General features: G+C 36.5%; 1 protein-coding gene and 1 pseudogene across 2 annotated transcripts; one reads left to right on the top strand and one right to left on the bottom strand.

Annotated features, from left to right (window-relative positions):
* Nucleotides 1–8,284: 8,284 nt before the first annotated feature.
* Nucleotides 8,285–9,211, top strand: LOC308350761 (olfactory receptor 4P4-like; the record flags this gene model as incomplete). The annotated part of the gene is made up of 1 exon (XM_080816257.1): nucleotides 8,285–9,211. The coding sequence occupies one exon, from the start codon at nucleotides 8,285–8,287 to the stop codon at nucleotides 9,209–9,211; it is 927 nt and encodes a 308-aa protein (XP_080672383.1).
* Nucleotides 9,212–19,267: 10,056 nt separating this feature from the next.
* Nucleotides 19,268–20,200, bottom strand: LOC308351591 (olfactory receptor 4C11-like; annotated as a pseudogene). The gene has a single exon. The product of its transcript is annotated as an olfactory receptor 4C11-like (transcript).
* Nucleotides 20,201–20,568: the final 368 nt, after the last annotated feature.

Here is a 20,568-nt window from a genome sequence, read left to right as displayed (position 1 = left end):
GCAGCTGTCCAATTTTCCCAACATCATTTGTTGAAGAGGCTGTCATTTTCTATTGGAGATTTTTTTCCTGCTTTGTTGAAGATTAGTTGACCATAGAGTTGAGGGCCCATTTCTGCACTCTCTATTCTGTTCCAGTGATCTATGTGTCTGTTTTTCTGCTGGTATCATACTGTCCTGATGATTACGGTTTTACAATAGAGCATGAAGTCTGGAATTGTGATGCTTCCAGCTTTTTTTTTTTTTCTTCTTTTTCAACATTCTTCTGAATATTCAGGGTCTTCTCTGGTTCCATACAAATTTTAGGATTATTTGTTCCATTTCTTTGAAAAAAAAAAAAAGGTGATGGTGTTTGAATAAGGATTGCATTAAATGTGTAGATTGCTTTAAGGAGCATAGAGATTTTCACAATATTTTTTCTTCCAATCCATGAGCATAGGACGTTTATCCATTTCTTTGTGTCTTTCACAATATCTTTCATGAGTCCTGAAGTTTTCTGAGTATAGATTCTTTGCCTCTTTGGTTAGGTTTATTTCTGGGTATCTTATGGTTTTGGGTACGATTGTAAATGGGATTAACTCTTTAATTTCTCTTTCTTCTATGTTGTTGATGTATAGAAATGCAACTGATTTCCGTGCATTAATTTTATATCTTGACACTTTACTTTTTTCCTGTATGAGTTCTAGCAGTTTTGGGGTGGAGTCTTTTGGGTATGCCACATAAACTATCATATCATCTGCAAAGAGTGAGAATTTGACTTCTTTGCTAATTCGGATACCTTCTATTTATTTTTGTTGTCTGATTGCTGAAGCTAGGACTTGTAGTACTGTGTTGAATAATAGTGGTGATAGTGGACACCCCTGCCATGTTACTGACCTGAGGGGAAAAGCTCTCAGTTTTTCCTCATTGAGAATGATATTCCCTGTGGGTTTTCATGGATGGCTTTTATGATATTGAGGCATATACTCTCTATCCCTACACTGTGAAGAGTTTTGATCAAGAAAAGATGTTGTTCTTTGTTAAATGCTTTTTCAGCATCTATTGAAAGTATCATATGTTTTTTGTTCTTTCCTCTATTAATGTATTGTATCACATTGATTGATTTGCAGATGTTGAACCAATCTTGTAGTGCAGGAATAAATCCAACTTGGTCGTGGTGAATAATCCTTTTAATGTACTGTTGGATACTATTGGCCAATATTTTGGTGAGAATATTTGCATCCATGGTCATCAGAGCTATTGGTCTAAAATTCTCCTTTTTGATGGGGTCTTTGTCTGGTTTTTGGATCAAGATAATCCTGGCCTCATAAGTTTGGAAGTTTTCCTTCCATTTCTTTTCTTTTTTTTTTTTTTTGGAACAGTTTCAGGAGAGTAGGTATTAATTCTTCTTTAAATGTTTGGTAGAATTCCCCTGGGAAGTGGTCTGGCCTTGGCTCTTTTTCTTTGGAGAGTTTTGATGAGTGCTTCAATCTCCTTACTGGTTATGGGCTGTTCAGGTTTTCTCTTTCTTCCTGGTTCAGTTTTGGTAGTTTATACATTACTAAGGACACATCAGTTTCTTCCAGATTGTCTAATTTGCTGACGAACGGTTGTTCATATGTTCTTATAATTGTTTGTATTTCTCTGGTGTTGGTTGTGATCTCTCCTCTTTCATTCATGATTTTATTAATTTGGGTTCTTTCTCTTTTCTGTTTGATAAGTTTGGCCAGGGACTTATCAATCTTATTAATTCTTTCAAAAACCAGCCTCTAGTTTTGTTGATTTGTTCTCCTGTTCTTTTGGTTTCTATTTCATTGATTTCTGCTCTGATCTTTATTATTTCTCTTCTTCTGCTGGGTATGGGGTTTATTTGCTGTTCTTTATCTAGCTCCTTTAGATGTAGGGTTAGGCTTTATATTTGAGACCTTTCTTGTTTCTTAAGAAAGTCTTTTATTGCCATATACTTTCCTCTTAGGACTGCCCTTGCTGCATCCCAAAGATTTTGAACAGTTGTGTTTTCATTTTCATTTGTTTCCATGATCTTCTTTAACTCTTCTTTAATTTCCTGGTAGACCCATTCATTCTTTAGTATAATGCTCTTTAGCTTCCTTTTATTTGAGTTCTTTCCAACTTTCCTCTCGTGATTGAGTTCAAGTTTTAAAGCATTTTGTTCTGAAAATATGCAGGGGATGATCCCAATCTTTTGGTACAGGTTGAAACCTGATGTGTGACCCAGGATGTGATCTATTCTAGAGAATGTTCCATGTGCACTAGAGAAGAATGTGTATTCTGTTGCTTTGGGATGGAATGTTCTGAATATATCTCTTCTGTCCATCTGGTCCAGGGTGTCCTTTAAGGCCTTTATTTCCTTGTTGATCTTTTGCTTAGATTATCTGTCCATTTCAGTGTGAGGGTGTTAAAGTCCCTACTACTATTGTGTTATTGTTGATTTGTTTCTTTGATTTTGTTATTAATTGACTTATATAATTAGCTGATCCTATGTTAGGGGCATAGATATTTTAAATTGTTAGATCTTGTTGGACGGACCCTTTAAGTATGATATAGTGTCTCTTATTATATTCTTTGGCTTAAAATCTAATTTGTCTGATATAAGGATTGTTATCCCAGGTTTCTTTTGGTGTCCATTAGAATGGTAAATTGTTTTCCACTCCCTCACTTTAAATCTGGAGGTGTCTTTGGGTCTAAAATGAGTCTCTTGCAGACACCATATTGGTGGGTCTTGTTTCTTTATCCGTTCTAATACCCATGCCTTTTGATTGGAGCATTTAGCCCATTTACATTCAGGGTAACTATTGGAAGATATGAATTTAGTGCCATTGTATTGCTGGTAAGGTGACTGTTATTTTATATTGTCTTTGTTCCTTTCTGGTCTATGTTACTTTTAGGCTGTCTCTTTCCTTAGAGGACCCCTTTCGATATTTCCTGTAGGTCCAATTTGATGTTTGCAAATTCTTTTAGCTTTTCTTTGTCCTGGAAGCTTTTTATTTCTCCTTGTATTTTCAATGGCAGCCTAGCGATATAGTATTATTGGCTGCATATCTTTCTCGTTTAGTGCTCTGAATATAACATGCCAGTCCTTTCTGGCCTGCCAGGTCACTGTGGATATGTCTGCTGCCAATCTAATATTTTTACCATTGTAGGTAACAGACCTCTTGTCCCGAGCTGCTTTCATGGTTTTGTCTTTGTCTCTGATACTTGTAAGTTTTACTACTAGATGACAGGGTGTTGACCTATTTTTATTGATTTTGAGGGGAGTTCTCTGTCCCTCTTGTATTTTGATGCCATTTTCCTTCCCCAAATTAGGTAAGTTCTCCACTATAATTTGCTCCAATATACCTTCTGCCCCTCTCTCTCTTTCTTCTTCTTTTGGGATCCCAATAATTCTAATTCTGCCTTATGGTATCACTTATCTTTTGAATTCTCCCCTCATGATCCAATAATAGTTTATCTCACTTTTTTCCAGCTTCTTTATTCTTCATCATTGGGTCTTCTATATCACTAATACTCTCTTCTTCCTCTTTATCCTAGTAGTGACTGCCTCCACTTTTTATTACACCTCATTAATAGTCTTTTTTTTTAAATTTCAACTTGGTAGACTTTAGGGTTTTTTGTTTTGTTTTGTTTTGTTTTGTTTTTTTGCTCCAGAAAGGGGTTCTCTACTATCTTCTATACTTTTTTCAAGACCAGCTACTATCTTTATAATCATCATTATGAACTCTAGTTCTGACGTGTTATTAATGTGCATATTAATTAGGTCCCTGGCAGCTGGTACCACCTACCCTTCTTTTTTTTTTTTTTTTGAGATTTTTTTCCCTTTTGTCATTTTGTCCAGAGAAGAAGAAATGAATGCAAGAAAAAAAATGCTAAAAAGGGTAACAATGACCCCAGAAAAAAATATACACCATCAAATCAGAAGAGACTCATAACCAGGGGAAAAGAAAGGGAAAAAAAAATATATATATATATATGATCAGGCTGGTGAATAGAATAGAGCCACATACTAGATTTTGGATGTATTTTGGTCTGTTATAAGAAAGTGCCTCCCAACATTTTAAAGAAAGGAAATATATATATATATACACCCACACACACACAAAAATAAGGGTAAATAGGATGAAGGGATAGAATATGACTGTAAAAATGAAAATTAAAAAAAATAAAAAGGAATTATTAGAAGTTGGTTGAAAACTGAAAGGAAAAAATTAAAAAAAAAAAAAAAGTTGGAGGTGTGGGAGAGGTTGTGACCAGATGGAAGACTAGAACAAAGCCATACACTAGATTTTGTTTTTGTTTTTTGATTTTTTTAATTAAATTTTTTATTTATTTTCAGCGTAACAGTATTCATTGTTTTTTCACCATACCCAGTGCTCCATGCAATCTGTGCCCTCCCCAATACCCACCACCTGGTTCCCCCAACCTCCCACCCCCCGCCCCTTCAAAACCCTCAGGTTGTTTTTCAGAGTCCATAGTCTCTCATGGTTCACCTCCCCTTCCAATTTCCCTCAACTCCCTTCTCCTCTCCATCTACCCTTGTCCTCTATATTATTTGTTATGCTCCACAAATAAGTGAAACCATATGATACTTGACTCTCTCTGTTTGACTTATTTCACTCAGCATAATCTCCTCCAGTCCCGTCCATGTTGCTACAAAAGTTGGGTATTCGTCCTTTCTGATGGAGGCATAATACTCCATAGTGTATATGGACCACATCTTCCTTATCCATTCATCCGTTGAAGGGCATCTTGGTTCTTTCCACAGTTTGGCGACTGTGGCCATTGCTGCTATAAACATTGGGGTACAGATGGCCCTTCTTTTCACTACATCTGTATCTTTGGGGTCAATACCCAGTAGTGCAATTGCAGGGTCATAGGGAAGCTCTATTTTTAATTACCTGAGGAATCTCCACACTGTTCTCCAAAGTGGCTGCACCAGTTTGCATTCCCACCAACAGTGGAAGAGGGTTCCCCTTTCTCCACATCCTCTCCAACACACGTTCTTTCCTGTCTTGCTAATTTTGGCCATTCTAACTGGTGTAAGGTGGTATCTCAATGTGGTTTTGATTTGAATCTCCCTGATGGCTACTGATGATGAACATTTTTTCATGTGTCTGGTAGCCATTTGTATGTCTTCATTGGAGAAGTGCCTGTTCATATCTTCTGCCCATTTTTTAATATGATTATCTGTTTTGTGTGTATTGAGTTTGAGGAGTTCTTTATAGATCCTGGATATCAACCTTTTGTCTGTACTGTCATTTGCAAATATCTTCTCCCATTCCGTGGGTTGCCTCTTTGTTTTGTTGACTGTTTCTTTTTCTGTGCATACACTAGATTTAAATTGTATTTTGGTATGTTAGAAGAAACTGTATCCCTAAATTTTTAAGAAAGAAAAACATTATATATATATATATATATATAGATATATATATATATATATACACACACACACACACACACACACACATATATACATAAAAGTTAAATACAATGAAGGCATAGAATATGACTGTTAAAATGAAAATTAAAAATGGTTTTAAAAAAAGGTACTAATAAAATGGTTAAAATAGGAAAGAAGAAAATTTAAAAAAAATCAAAGGAAAGAGGAAAAATAAAATTAATACAATTTACTTTGAAAGATTAAAGAATCATGGGGAAAAAAAGCCATAAATTATTTGTGCTGTACTCCCCTAGTGCTAGAGTTTTGCAGTTCTCATTGATCAGTAAACTTGTCCTTGGCTGGGTGTTTTTGCTGATCTTCTAGGGGAAAAGTCTGTAACAGTGATTCTCAAGTGTCTTTGCCCCAGGCCGAATTGTACCACCCTTGTCAGGTGCCAGGCTAAATAATCTTCTTGGCTTTGCTCTCAGTAGTTTTGTTCCCTGAAATGTTTCCATAGCTTTAGAGGATGAGAATGAAAATGGTGTCCTCCAAATCTCTGGCCTGGAGGAGCTGAGAGCTCAGGGCCTCACTCCACCACGAGCCCTCAGAGAAAAGCAATCAATCACTCCTGTCTCCCTGGTTTGTTCCTGCTCTTCTTCCTCACCTGGCCTGTGACTGAGTGTTTCTATCTCTGGCATATGGCCCTGTTTGGAGTCTCCAAACCCAGCAGATTCCTGCAGTGCACTCCTGTGATGCTTCTCCTGGGAGGTCTCCTCAGATCTGCCCCTTTTGTGGTCCCTGCTCAAAGATCAGTGGCCTGACGGTGGTGGGGATCATGTTTTAAGGTAACCCTGAGCTGAAAGCCCACTCCTTGGCTCTGTCTTTGCAGCCAACTTCCCTGCTCTGATCCCTGGGAGCTCTGCTAATTCAGGTACTCTCAGTCTTTTGGTAATCTGAGGGTCCTGAGACCACACTGTCCCAGTGAGGGCTCCACCCATGCCCCACTTAGCCACTAAAGTGACATCCTTCAGCAGAGCCCACTTCTAAAAGTTCTGATTTTGTACACCACTGCTCTATCATTTGCTCGGAGCCATCTGACAGAGACTCCCTCTCCCCGCAATCTGTCTTCCGATATATCTCCTTATATTTACTTCTCTGCATGGCCTACCTTCCAGAAAGTGGTAACTTTTCTGTTCATAGAATTGCTGCTATTCTTTCCTTCAATATTCTGTTGAGTTTGTAGGTATCCAGAACGGTTTGATAACTATCTAGCTGAATTCCTGGGACCGGACAAAATTTAGGTCTCCTACTCCTCCATTGTCTTGCTCCTCCCCCTCTGCATTTTAATTCTTTCTCAATTTTGAAATCAGCTTTTCACAAAAAAGTTTGTCAGAATTTTTGTTCTAATTATTAAATGTATTGATTAATTTGGGGATAATCGACATCTTTCTTATATATTGATCCTCCCTAACCATAAATATGGTATATTTTTTAACTTGTTACAATATTTTTATGTCAGTTAATAAAATTCTATATTCAATGAGGAAATTCTATTTTTAAGGACAGAATAGATAACTCACAGATAAAATAATCCTGAACTGTTTATTTAAAACAGATCACCATAGCCCAGAATCATTACTACTGGTTTTGCTTATGTGGCAGTGATATTTTCAGAGATTTTTGCAAGAAATTAGGCCACAGGTTGTTAATCTGGGGCTCATGGATGGAATTCAACCCCAAAGTCCACAAACTCCCCAAAGTCCTATTAAAAATCTTTTTGTATGTCCATTGTACATTTTTCCAAATTAATCTCATAGAGAATCACATTATAAAAGTAAAAGTAAAAAGCATTGTTCAGTTGCTGTTATAACCCTTCAATATAGGCTGACACACTTTATCAGTGTGTAGAGTTTATGTTTTATCCAACTGGGCACTGAGTTTAACAATTTTGTGACACATTTTTTGCCAAAATGAAGTAAGAGATATAGTTTAATATTTTTCACCAGGGAAGTATGCTCTTTTTAATTAAAATATTTCAGGACTGGGACCCATAAACCTGTAGTGAGCCTGTTAAGGAGACAAAGTGGTTCAATTCAGAGAAATAAAAGGTAGGTAAAACAGATCTAGGGAAAAAGAATCTTTGATTGCAATTTGCCCCTCCAAGGATGCTGTCCTACTGGGAAGCACTAGAAAATGGGATGAAGGGATGGAAACTCCTGGGTTAGGCTGGAAAGTGAACTGGGAAATTAGGTCAATTACAAGAGGCCACAAATATGCTACAATCCAATACAATGGAGCACCCCTTTTCCCTACGATCTCATCATTGCTCAATGTTGGTGGAAAGGTGTTAAATGCATTTTCTGAAATTGTCACCTAAAGATCTGATATTTAAAATTACGAGCTCACTGATGTCTAAAGACTTAACTGAACTTTCAGGATTCAGCACAAATTTAGTCACTGGGAACGATGTAAATAACGAGACTGCCCTTGAAGAACAGATAACCTCAATGTTGTTGGTCCATAGCAGAGATTTAAAAATTACTCTGAAGGTATACTATTGAAATTGCATTTCAAAATTGACCTAAAAAAGAACATTTCATCTTCTAATTATTCATCCTCTTGCTCATAGTAAGTGTGAAACTGGGAATTATTTTAATTTAATTAATTACTTATGCAATTATTGTTAATATATATCTACTCTAATGAACTTTATCTACTTGTGGGTAAGACTTTATGTATTTTGCACACTGCATTCTGTACCCTTAGCGCTAATTATGGTGTTCATATCATAATGAACAATCAATATGTATTATTGAATAAATGAATGACTTTTAAAATAAATCAATAGTTTTAAAAGTTGACTGTTTCCAGTACATTAATTTTCTCCTCTACATGATCACACCCACAGAAACAATGGGACATGAAAATATCACAGAATTTATCCTCCTGGGACTTTTTAGTGATGAGGATGAAAGGATTGCCTGCTTTGTGGTGTTCTCACTTTGCTACATTGCAATTCTCTCAGGAAACCTCCTAATTCTTCTTACCATCAGTGGCAGCTGCCTACGTGAGCAGCCCATGTACTTTTTCCTGAGCTACCTGTCTTTCATGGACGTCTGCTTCACTTCCACAGTGGCCCCCAAACTGATCACAGATCTACTGGCCCAGCAGAAGACCATCTCCTACAACAGCTGCATGGCCCAGATGTTTTATGCCCACTTCTTTGGTGCCACTGAGATCTTTATCTTGGTGGCTATGGCCTATGACCGTTATGCAGCCATCTGCAGACCCCTTCACTATATGGTCATCATGAGAAGACAGGTATGCTATGTCCTTTTGATGGCCTCGATTCTCGGAGCATTTCTTCATTCAATCCTGCAGGTATTGATTATTATTGAACTTCCCTTCTGTGGACCCAATCAGATAGATCACTATTTCTGTGATATTTTCCCCTTGCTGAAGCTGGCCTGCACAGACACTAGCCTGTTGGTTATTGTGATCATTAGCACCACAGGAGTGCTGTCAGTTTTGACCTTTGTTGCCTTGGTAATTTCTTACATCATCATCCTGTCCACCCTGAGGACACACTCATCCCAGAGCTGCCGCAAAGCTCTCTCCACCTGCGGCTCACACATCACTGTTGTGTTCATGTTCTTCTTGCCCCTCATCTTCACATATGTCCCCATGGCTGATTCTGTCAGTAATGACAAGGTTTTTGCCCTATTTTACACCATGATTGCCCCCATGTTCAACCCTCTCATCTACACACTGAGAAACACAGACATGAAGAATGCCATGAAGAAAATGTGGTGCCAAGACACACAGCTTGAAGAGAAATGAAGTCTCTGGAATTCAAATACTTGCCTGGATCTTGTTCTATCCACAGAACCCTAATGACAACAAATACAGCATGTACAGGGAAGTTTTGTGCTTTCATCAAAAACTGCAAGACTTGGGGCACCTAGTTTGCTCATTTGATTGGGCAACTGCCTTTGGCTCAGGGCATGATCCCAGAGTCCTCGGATTGAGTCCTACATCAGGCTCCCTGCTCAGTAGGAATTCTGTGTCTCCCTCTGACCCTCCCCCCTGTCATGCGCTCTCTCTTTCTCTTCTTATCTCATTCTATATCTCAAATAAATAAAGTATTTTTAACAAATTGCAAGAGTTAAAGTTAGAAGGCCCCTCAACTACCCTCTTGCTATTACTTTACTTTTTTGAAGTTCAATAAGAGAAACAAATCACATGACCTCCAGGTCCCTTTCAGCTTTGACATTTTGGAACTTGAGTCTGATATTCTGGAATATTCTCTCCTTCATGATCTTAGACATACTGGACATTATATCACTCTTATCAAAGCACACTGTAAGATTACATTGTTTGACAGTTATGCCCTGCATTAGGAAAGAGATTTTTGACTGAAAAATATCTCACACACAGAGAGAAGTCATAAGCACTCCCTTTTTTGGTGGTATCCATTGCAATCAAAGAAGAAGCAGTGCCAAAAAATTTACTAATTATTATATGTTTTAACTCTTTACATAAATAATGCTTTTAAAATAATATAATGCAATGTAATTACATTATTCACACTGTCCTTATAGACATTATTATAATTGATTCTTAGTACCCTATTGATGGTGTATTCCAGGTGTTAAAATTTCAAATTAGATAATGAACATCACTTTTCAATCCTTTAAGTGTAATTCCATGGTGTATTTATAGCCTCATTTAAAAATCCCTTATGAGTATACAAATTGGTGCTTATTGTAAATGTGGAAAATCTCCCATTCTGTAAAGGGCCCTCAGTTTAAGAAGCACGTAGCTAAGGTATGCCTGGGTTGCTCAGTTGGTTAAGTGGTTAAGCATCTGACTTTGGCTCAGGTCCTAATCTCAGGGTCCTGGGATTGAGCCTGTGATTTACTCCCTGTTCAGTGTGAGGCTGCTTGTCCTTCTTCCTCTCCCCTTCCCACCCCCATACTCCTGTTCTCTCTTTCTCTTTGTCTCTCTCAAATAAATAAATAAAATTTTAAAAGAAGAAAAAGAAAAAGAAGCCAAATAGCTAATGAGATGGATGTCCCCGCGGTGCATTTTGTTAATCCTCACTGTTATTTACATGAACAGCAAATTTTGACGTTTTTCCCCCCCACCATTCATGCTATGCAAAACTTTCTTGGCTCTACTCAGAAAGGCTCTCATACTAGAGAGAAACAAAGAAGGTTATACTGAGAAGCAGATGTAGCGAACTGAAAACTGGGTCATAGGCCAAGAACCGCTTCGGTGCATTGAGGTGCTCCCTTAATTTATACAAGAATAATCAAAGTTTGAGAAGTGGGCCTCTGACATCATCCATGGTCATCCACTAGCATGATATGAGGAGTTAAGTCCCAGAGAATGGGTGCACCACATTTTCAAATATGAGAGGCACAGACTTGTTATTTTCTGGTGTTCTATTCTCTTCAACACAATCTCCAGGAAGAAATTGAATTGTATTTACTTGAAGTATTATTTTCCTTTGTGCAACAGAAATCTCTTTTCTTGCTTTTTTTTTTTTTTTTTGAGTATAGTCGATACACAATGTTGCACTAGTTTCAAGTGTACCGTCCAGTGATTCCACAAATCTCCAGGTTTTGCTGTGCTCATCACAAGTGTAGCTACCATCTGTCCCCATGCACTGCTACCATGGTAACACAGACTCTATTCACTACACTATGACTTTTATTGCTGTGACTTATTCGTTCCATAACTGGAAGCCTGTTTCTTCTACTTCTTTTCACCCAATGTGCCCACCTTCCCTCTGGGGACCATCGGTTTGTTCTCTGTATTTGAGTCTGCAGGAATCTGGGTTTTAAGATGAGGAGTACATTTACAGAAAATAGCCACAGTTGATGATGATTCAGCAATAGATTTTCTCTTTCCAAAAGACCTGGACATATGTACTGCCTGCAAGTTAGGAAACTTAGCACATAAAGGGAGGCAAAAAATAACGGAGTGTATTGAAAAGGAGATAAGAAAGACAATAGCAGATTAAATCAGGATTTCGTTTTGATGTTGATCTGGTGGCAATTATGTCCTGGTGGGATTCTCCAATTCGGAGTTGTGAGGGTGAACAGGAAAGTCTATAGTTACATGCACTGGTGCCTAATTTTGGTGGTTTGGTTTTTGTTTGTTTGTTTGTTTTTAATTAGTCTATTATTGATGCATATGTAGACTGCATTCTCTGGTAATGGAATAAATTTGCTTATTATAACAAATTTCTGTTTGTTTTTTCCCCAGGAAGACAGGTCTTTCAGAGTCCATGTGAACCTGGCTCTTATGTATCTTTTGTTAACTCTCTTCTTATGATTTATCACTAAAGGAGAGGTGGGAAGGAAACTTACCCATGAATAATAAATAGGTCCTTCTTTTCCGGTGTGTTATCCATGGATGAAATAGTGAAGAGGGAGGTTGGCTGCATGCTTAGGTATTTAGAATTTGTCCTTTATGTGTATATCCAAGGTTAGGTGCTGTCCCTCATGCTCATTATCTCTTGCTTGGTCTTTTATACTGCTCCTTTCAAGGTACCTTACACTAAACATATTTGAGGTCTTATTGACTCAAGAATATGGCTCAGTCCCCACTTCTACAGTTTGAGCATGCTATTCTTGGATCAGTCAGCTCAATAATGCTGTGTAACAAGCCACTTCAGTATTTGTAGCTTATACAACAAGCATTACATTTTTGCTCATTTGTGTCTCTGCAAAAGGTGGGGTTTAGCTGACCTAGGGTAGGTTCAGGTATGCTTCAGGCAGCTCATTGTTCCTCAGACATAAAACAGAAATGTTATCCCAGTCTTTAATGAAATTGAAAGTTTATCTTGTGGACATGTGATATTTGTCATTACCATTGGCTGTTATGAAAGTTTAACATTGCCTGTCTCTCTTTATACTTCAGTGCAATTGTGTGGTGGATCGTTTAAATACTGAAATGTAAAATAAAGAATATTTTGAAGATTTGAATAAAGTAATGAGGTTACATTATACCTCAAAACAAAAATTATCATTATGAAAGATATGGATATATTGAAACTGTCAAAATGAGGTATTCCTGCTGAGTTGTTATAAACATGGTGAAATTCTAGAGACTCTGACATGTGACAAATGTTTTTCTCCTCTATATGTTTAAATGAAAAAAGCAGTTACATACAGAGGAACATGAAAACTATTCTTACATATTAAACTGAGCAGTGCAAGAAAACATGTTTAAAAATGTTTTTGCTCCTCCCTGGAACAGGAATATAACCACTGTTTGGAAGACAGTGGGAGACACATTTTTATTGTTTTCCACTGTTATGTAAACTAATTTATCCATCTGGAAAATGAGAAGATTGCCATTTATTTTTGTTAATGAGGGCTCTAATCAAAGTCCTATCTGTCATCTTGTAGCACCAAGGCTGTAAAATTACAAAAACTATAAAACTCCACTGGATGGCAGTCAGTGCTGTGATCATACATCTATGAAATAAAATTGTATAAATCACACTCACTCATACTGTAACTGGGGAGAGTCTAGGTTCTAATGAAATAAATGATCTCTTTCCAGGGAACCAAGAGTAGACTCTCTGAGCTCCTCTGATTGGGATTGGCCCTGAGGACCTTGGTGAACAGGAATAAATGTATGAAGTCATTGGTAGACACCTGGATACTATTCCATATGTCTTGCTTCTTGGTCTTTGAGAGTAATAAATTCCTCAGCTTTTACCATTTTAAGGATGTCAGAACTTCAGTAGAACTAATGTCTCTTAGTAGTCAAGATTTAAGTGCAAAGACATAGAATGAAGTGTATTGTGGAGAAAAAATACAAATGGCTAACATTTATTAATTCTTGTTCACTCAAGAGTGTAGATTGGGCTTTACAGGTTGTTTTAATGCAGTGGTTGTTTCTCAAAAACAAAAGTTTCAAGACCCCTCAAACCAAACTTTAGGGATTATACAAGATCACTTTTACCACCTTCTCTTCATGCAGTTAAAGGTTATATGAGCAATGTCTCACAAGTTTAGTCCAGATAAAAGCATGAATAGATAGACTCTACTTTTTGTTTAACTGAGATATGATTGGCATATAACATTATTAGTGGTTTCAGTTGTATAACCTCATGATTTGAATCTGTATATATTTCAAATTGATCACCTTAATAAATGTAGTAAGCATCCACCACCACAAATGGTTATAACTTTTCTTGGGGTGAAAACTTTTAACAGCTACTGATTATAATTTTCAAATAAAGATTATAGTGTCATTAACTATAGACACAATGTTGTACTTTAATCAAAATAGAGATCCAAAGTCACTGGTATAAACTAATTTTTAATACATATTTACAAATCTTTCATTCATGGGAAATAAATTTTTAATAATAGTACTTATTTATTAATTGATTGTGTTACGTTAGGCACCATACAATACATCATTAGTTTTTGACGTATTGTTCCAAGACTCATTGTTTACATATAATACCCAGTGCTCCATGCAACAAGTGCCCTCCTTAATAACCACCACCATGGTTAAACCACCCCTTTACCCCTGTAGGCTCTAAAACCCTCAGCCTGTTTCTTGCAGTCTACAATCTCTCATGGTTCATCTCCTCCTCTGTCTTCCCCCAGTTCATTTTACCCTTCCTTCTCCTAATGTCCTCTGTGTTATTCCTTATGCTCCATTAGTAAGTGAAACCATATAATTTACTTTCTCTGCTTGAATAACTTCACTCAGATAATTTCCTCCAGTCCCACCCAGATTGCAGTAATAATCACAAAATTTAACATTTATGTTTTTAAAAGCTTTATTGAGATATAATCCATGTACTAAAAATTCACTTATTCAAAGTATATAATGCAATAGTTTTTAGTGTAGAATTCTGTGAAACAATCAAGACTATCTAATTTTAAACATTTTGCCACCCTAAAAAGAAATTCCATACCCATTTTCAGTCACTTATTCCTCTCCACCATCATCACTAGAAGTCCTAGGTGAATATTAATTTACTTTCTTTTTTTTTTTTTCCTTTTTGAGAAAGAGAGTGAGAGTGTGCAAGTGAGCCAAGGGAGGAGAGGTGGAATGGGGGTGTGTGGGATGGTGGTTGGGGAGGGGGAGATGGAAAGAGGGAATCTCAAGCTGACTCCATGCTGAGCACAGAGCCCAACATGGGGCTCAATATCATGACAGTGAGTTAATGATGGGAGCCAAGATCAAGAGTTGTGCACTCAACCAACTGAGTCATTTAGGCACCTCATAATCTACTTTCTTTCACTGTAGATTATTTTTCTAGGCATTTCATATAAAAAGGAATTATACAGTATGTTATCTTTTTAACTTGTTGCTTTCATTTAGCATATTGTTCTTGTTTAATTTTTAGCCATGTTGTGGCAAATATCAGTATTTCTTCCCTTTATGTTGATGAATAAAATTCCATTTTATGAATATATGTTACTCATTCATCAGTTGATTGACATGTAGATTGTTCCCCCATTTAGCTAGTATGGATGATACTATGTACATTGACATACAAGTTTTCATGAGAATATATACTTAAATTACCTTGGGTAGAGCCTAAGATTAGAATTGCTAGATCTCTGGTAATTATATGTTCAACATTTTGAGGAGCTGCCATGTGGTTTTTCCAAAGTCATTGCTCCAGGGACATTTGGGTGGCTCAGTAGGTTGAGCAACTGCCTTCAGCTCAGGTTATGATCCTAGGTCCTGGAAATGAGTCCCATATCAGGCTATTTTTTTCAGTGAGGAGTCTGCATTTCCCTCTGCCTGTTGCTTCCCCTGCTTGTGCTCTCTCTCTCTAATAGTAAATAAATAAATAAAACCTTAAAAAAAAGTCGTTGCACCGTCCTACATTATCACCAGTAATTTATGAGAACTCCAATTTCTGTACCCCCTCACTAAAACTTATTATTGCCTGTCTTTTTTGATTCTAGACATCCTGGTGGGTGGAAAGCAGTATCTCATTATGGCTGAGGTGTGCATTTCCTATTATCTAAAGGTGTTAAACATCTTTTCATGTTCTTTTGGCCATTTGCATATTTTTGTGGAGATATGTTTATCGAGATATTTTGCCAAATTTTAAATTGGGTTATTGTCTTTTTATTATTAAATGGTAGAAGTTCTTTATAGAGTCTGAAGTCAAGTTCCTTTTCAGATACATGATTTGCAAGTATTTTCTCCCAATCTGTGGGTTGGCTTTTCACTTTGGAATGAGATAATTTGCAGTAAAAACTTTTCGTTTTGGTGAAGTCTAAGGCAACTATTCAAAGTCAGTATGATATACTTATTTCCAATAAAATATTAGTACATCTTCTATTCATAGGATTGAAATTTTAAATGACAGTCAAGGTTCTGCTTTTTTCCTCTGGAAATGATCACTAAATTTGATAAGCATTTTTCTCAGGGGTGGGTGCTTGGAGATATTGGCAAGTTTTTGTTGTTGTTGTTGTTGTTTTGTTTTGGGTAACATAACTCATTTTCTGATATAAATTTTATATATGATGAAATGTAGAACTTTTTAGTATGTAGTTTGATGAATTTGATTAATGTGTATAGTAACATATCCATTAAAAAAGTCAAGATCTAGAATACTTTCATTTACCCAGAAAGTTCTGTCATGTTCCTTTTCAGTTAACTCCATCAGATGCAATTATTGTCCAATTTCTATCATTCTGTTTTAGCATTGTCTGTTGTATAACTTCATGTAAATTGAATCATAACATTTATTCACAGTGCATGGCATCTGTTCTGGGATTTATCATACTGATGAATGTAGCATTAGTCCATTACTTTTCTTTGCTGAAGATTATTCTGTCAATCCTGACAACTTCTATCTTTCAAGTGCAGTGTATTTGCATTTAATATAATGCAAATGTTTCAAGTGCAGTGTATTTGCATTTAATATAATGCAAATGTTAAATTTTGGGAGATGATTTCATCTTATTTTAGTATACTTTTTGGCTGCATTGTAACTTATTTTTCTTTCTTATTTTTCTTTTTTCTTATTGTAGTATACTTTTTGTCTGCATTGTAACTTATTTTTCTTCTTTTCTATATTATATTAAGCTAAATGAGTGGAAGGTTTTTGTCTATTATTCAATTTTCTCTTCTTCTTGACTTTTTAAAATAATAGATTCTATTTTTCTTGAGCAGTTTCAGGTTCACAGGAAAGTAGGGCAGAAGCTATTGAGATTTCCTTCATCTCTGATTATGAAATAGGCAGAAAGATGGAATAGACATTTTCCAAATACATACAAGTGGTCAACAGGTACATCAAAATGTGCTCAACATCACTCATCATGAGGGAAATGAGAATCAAAATCATGAGATACCACTTCACATGTTAGACTGAGTATTATTGAGAAGACAAGAGATAAGAATTGTTGGTGAGGATGTGGAATAAAGTGATCACATGTATATTATTGATGTATATGTAGAGTAGTACAGTCATTATGGAGAAGAATATAGAAGTTCCTCAAAAAATTAAAAGTAAAACTACCATTCATCAATACTACTGTTGGGTATATATCCAAAGGATCTGATATCATGATTGTGAAGGGCTATCTGCAATTCTTAGGTTCCTTGCATCATTATTCACAGTAGCCAAGATGTGGATACAACCTCATCCTTCACTGATGAATCAATTTAGGAAATGTGAGATTATATATCATTCAGATTTTAAAAAGAGGGAAATTCTCCTATTTGCAATAACATGGATGGAGCTGGATGACTTGGTGTTAAGTGGAACAAGCAAGACACAAAGAGAAATACTGCATGATTTCACTTATATGTGGAAATGGTATAGTTACATTTACAGAAGCAGAGAATAGAATGGTAGTTACCAGGGTTCAGGAATTGGGGAAAATGGAGAGATGTTGGTCAATGGGTGCAAGTTTTCATTTATGTAGAATGAATAAGTTCTAGAGATATAATATATACCATGGTCACTATAGTTAACAATATCATAGTGTATACTTGAAATTGCAAAAAGAATAGATCTTAAATGAAATCTTCTTGCACATGCACCCATACAAACACACAGTGATAACTATAGAGAGGATAGATGTGCTAATTGGTTAGGCAAAAATCATATATATATATATATATATATATATATATATATACATATACACACATGCACACACATACACACACACATATATATATATACACACACACATACATATACACACATATATAAACACATACACACATATATATATTATATATACACACACATATATATATATATATATATATAAATGAAATAGAATCTTGCCATGGCTACTAAGGATATGGTACAACTGAATGCACTGAAATCATTTTTTTTTAATTTCTGTTCAAATTCCAGTTAGTATACAGCATAATAGGACTTCCAGGTATACAATTTAAGGATTCAACACTTACATACCACAGCCAGTGCTCATCATAAGGGTAGTTTTATGCTCCCATCACCTAATTAACCTGTCCTCCTACCCCCCTCCCCTCTTTTTGTCCTCTATGGTTAAGAGTCTGTTTCTTGTTTTGTCCCCTCTATCCTTTAGTCCCTGTACTCATTTTTTTTTGTTTGTTTGTTTCTTAAATTTCACATAAGTGAAGTCATATGGTAGTTTTTGTTCTCTGACTTACTAGTTTGGGTTAGAAAAATACTACCCAGCTCCATCCTTGTTATTGAAAATTACAAGATCTCATTCCTTTTGATGGCTGAATTATAGTCCTATATATATATCCATCTATATATATATCCACCCCCCACATCTTTATTCATTCATTTGATGGACATTTGGACTGTTTCCACAGTACAGCTATTGTAGATAATGCTGATATAAACATTGGGGGGGAGAAGCAGAACACCCATTGAGCAAGGAGCCTGATGTGGGATTTAGTCCCAGGACCCTGCAATCATTAAGTTGAGACAAGGGCTGATGCTTAACTGACTTAGCCCCCCAGGCATCCCTATGGTGTATTTAAATACTTTTTTTAAAAGATTTTATTTATTTCTTTGACATACAGAAATCACAAGTAGGCAGAGAGGCAGGCAGAGAGAGAGGTGGAAGCAGGCTCCCTGCCGAGCAGACAGCCTGATGTGGGGCATGTTCCCAGGACTGTGAGATCATGACCTAAGCCAAAGGCAGAGGCTTAACCCACTGAGCCACCCAGGCGCCCCTTTAAATTCTTATTCAATCTTGACCCTGTACATTATTTTACTTCTTTCTCTCTTACAGTTGTAGAGGTCTCTTGTAGCTCCTATATCCCAATCATACAAATTAGCTGAATACCAAGAGTACTTCATAGTGTCACATTTAAAAAATCCCATGCATAATGCCAAAGCTATCTTAATAGTTAAGGGAAACATAAAAAATACTTAAGAAAAAAATACATATATTTGTATATATATATATAGCATTTGGCCTTTAGTTCACTAGTGTGGAATTTTTTTTCAAGATAAACTAGTAATATGATGAAAAGAATTTCTTGACACACAGAGTTACCTCCTTTGCTCTGAATGTGTTCAAGAGAAAGCAAGATACCTTATTTGAACTGAGCTATAGAGAGAATTACAAGTCATAGATTACATGCTATTCTTTATTTATGGATGTTCACTGTTTGACCAGTTGTGATCTTTCATCTTATGAAACTAAGTGTGATGTGAAATGTGAGGAGTATTTCATAATCCACTATGTCAGAATTGAACTCTCAGGAAAAGAAAGAACCAGGCTGGCATTATGAGGGAAGCTACTAGTTTGAGCACAGAAGTGCAGAAAAAAAAAAGGAAATAAGGTGTATTATAATAGAGAACATTGGGGAAGTCAGGATACACTATCATATTTGATATCTGTACAGATTAAGGAATCAGTCAAAACCCTCAATTCATCTCTTGCTTTCTGAGGTAGTTGTGATATGCCATAGCTTTCTCATGGCATTTTTCACTTCTGCATTCCTCAGTGTGTAGATGAATGGGTTGAGAAAAGGGGTCCCAATAGTATAAAATACGGACACCATCTTGTCCATGGGGAAAGTGGTTGGGGGACATGTATATATGAATTACATGGACCAAAGAATAAGACTACTGTGATGATGTGAGAAGTGCAAGTAGAGAGAGCTTTTTTCTTCCCTTCTGCACTGTGGTTTCTCATGGAATGCAAGATGACAATGTATGAAATCATCAGAAACACAAAACTGCTTGTGCAAATGGTCCCGCTGTTAGATACCCATTCTAGGTTGATCATGTAGGTGTGCATGCAAGTAAGTTTCAGCAAGGGTTGCAAATCACAGCAGTAGTGATCAATCAAATTGGGTCCACAGAAAGGCAATTTCAAGGCCAGGGCAATCTCAGCTATAGAATGGATAAAAGCCCCTATCCATGCAATAACAATCAAGATGATGCAGACCTGCCGTCTCCTAATGGTTGTGTAATGTAAGGGCTTGCAGATGGCCACATAACGATCACCGGCCATGAGGATGAGCACAAAGATCTCCATGATTTCAAAGAAATGTAAGGCAAAGACTTGGATCATGCACTCATTGTAAGTTATGATTCTTTTTGCAAAGAGTGATTCCACAATTAGTCTGGGGGCTGTGGACATTGAGAAGCAGGAATCACCAAGGGACAAATAAAATAGGAAAAGAATACATGGGGCTCCCAAGTGTCTGGCTGAACTTGATGGTCACAATAATCAGCAAATTCTCTATCATGGTTCCCACATATAAAATGAAGAAGATTACAAATACCATTTTCTTTTTCATAGGATCTTGGGTCAATCCTAACAGTATGAACTCAGTTACGCTGTTATTTTGTTGCATAATTTCAGGCAAAGTGGAGAAAGCACAGGTTAGAAATAGTTAATCTGCAAAGAAAGAAGTATTATGAAATGAGTACTCCATCTGGAGGTCAAATCCATATGCTTGAACACAGATGTGCCACTTACCTGCCTGTAATCCCTTACCTTCCATGTTATTTTCTTCTGAATAAAGTGCAAATCATAATATTTACTTATAATCTACTCACCTGATTGCTTATGGAAACAATGAAATATATCATTAATGAAAGAGTACCTAATTCTTCAGGCATAAAAATATTAAATTAGGGGATTTGGATTGAGAAGATATCTTTCTGAATTGGATGTCTTTCTTGAGTTTATACCAAAGACCCATCAGGTTGGAATGTTGCC

The sequence above is a fragment of the Martes martes genome, assembly GCF_963455335.1.
Source record: "Martes martes genome assembly, chromosome: 10".
Lineage (NCBI taxonomy): Eukaryota > Metazoa > Chordata > Mammalia > Carnivora > Mustelidae > Martes > Martes martes.
The sequence above is the reverse complement of the archived record's forward strand: the minus strand, read 5'-3'. Positions and strand labels throughout refer to the sequence as shown.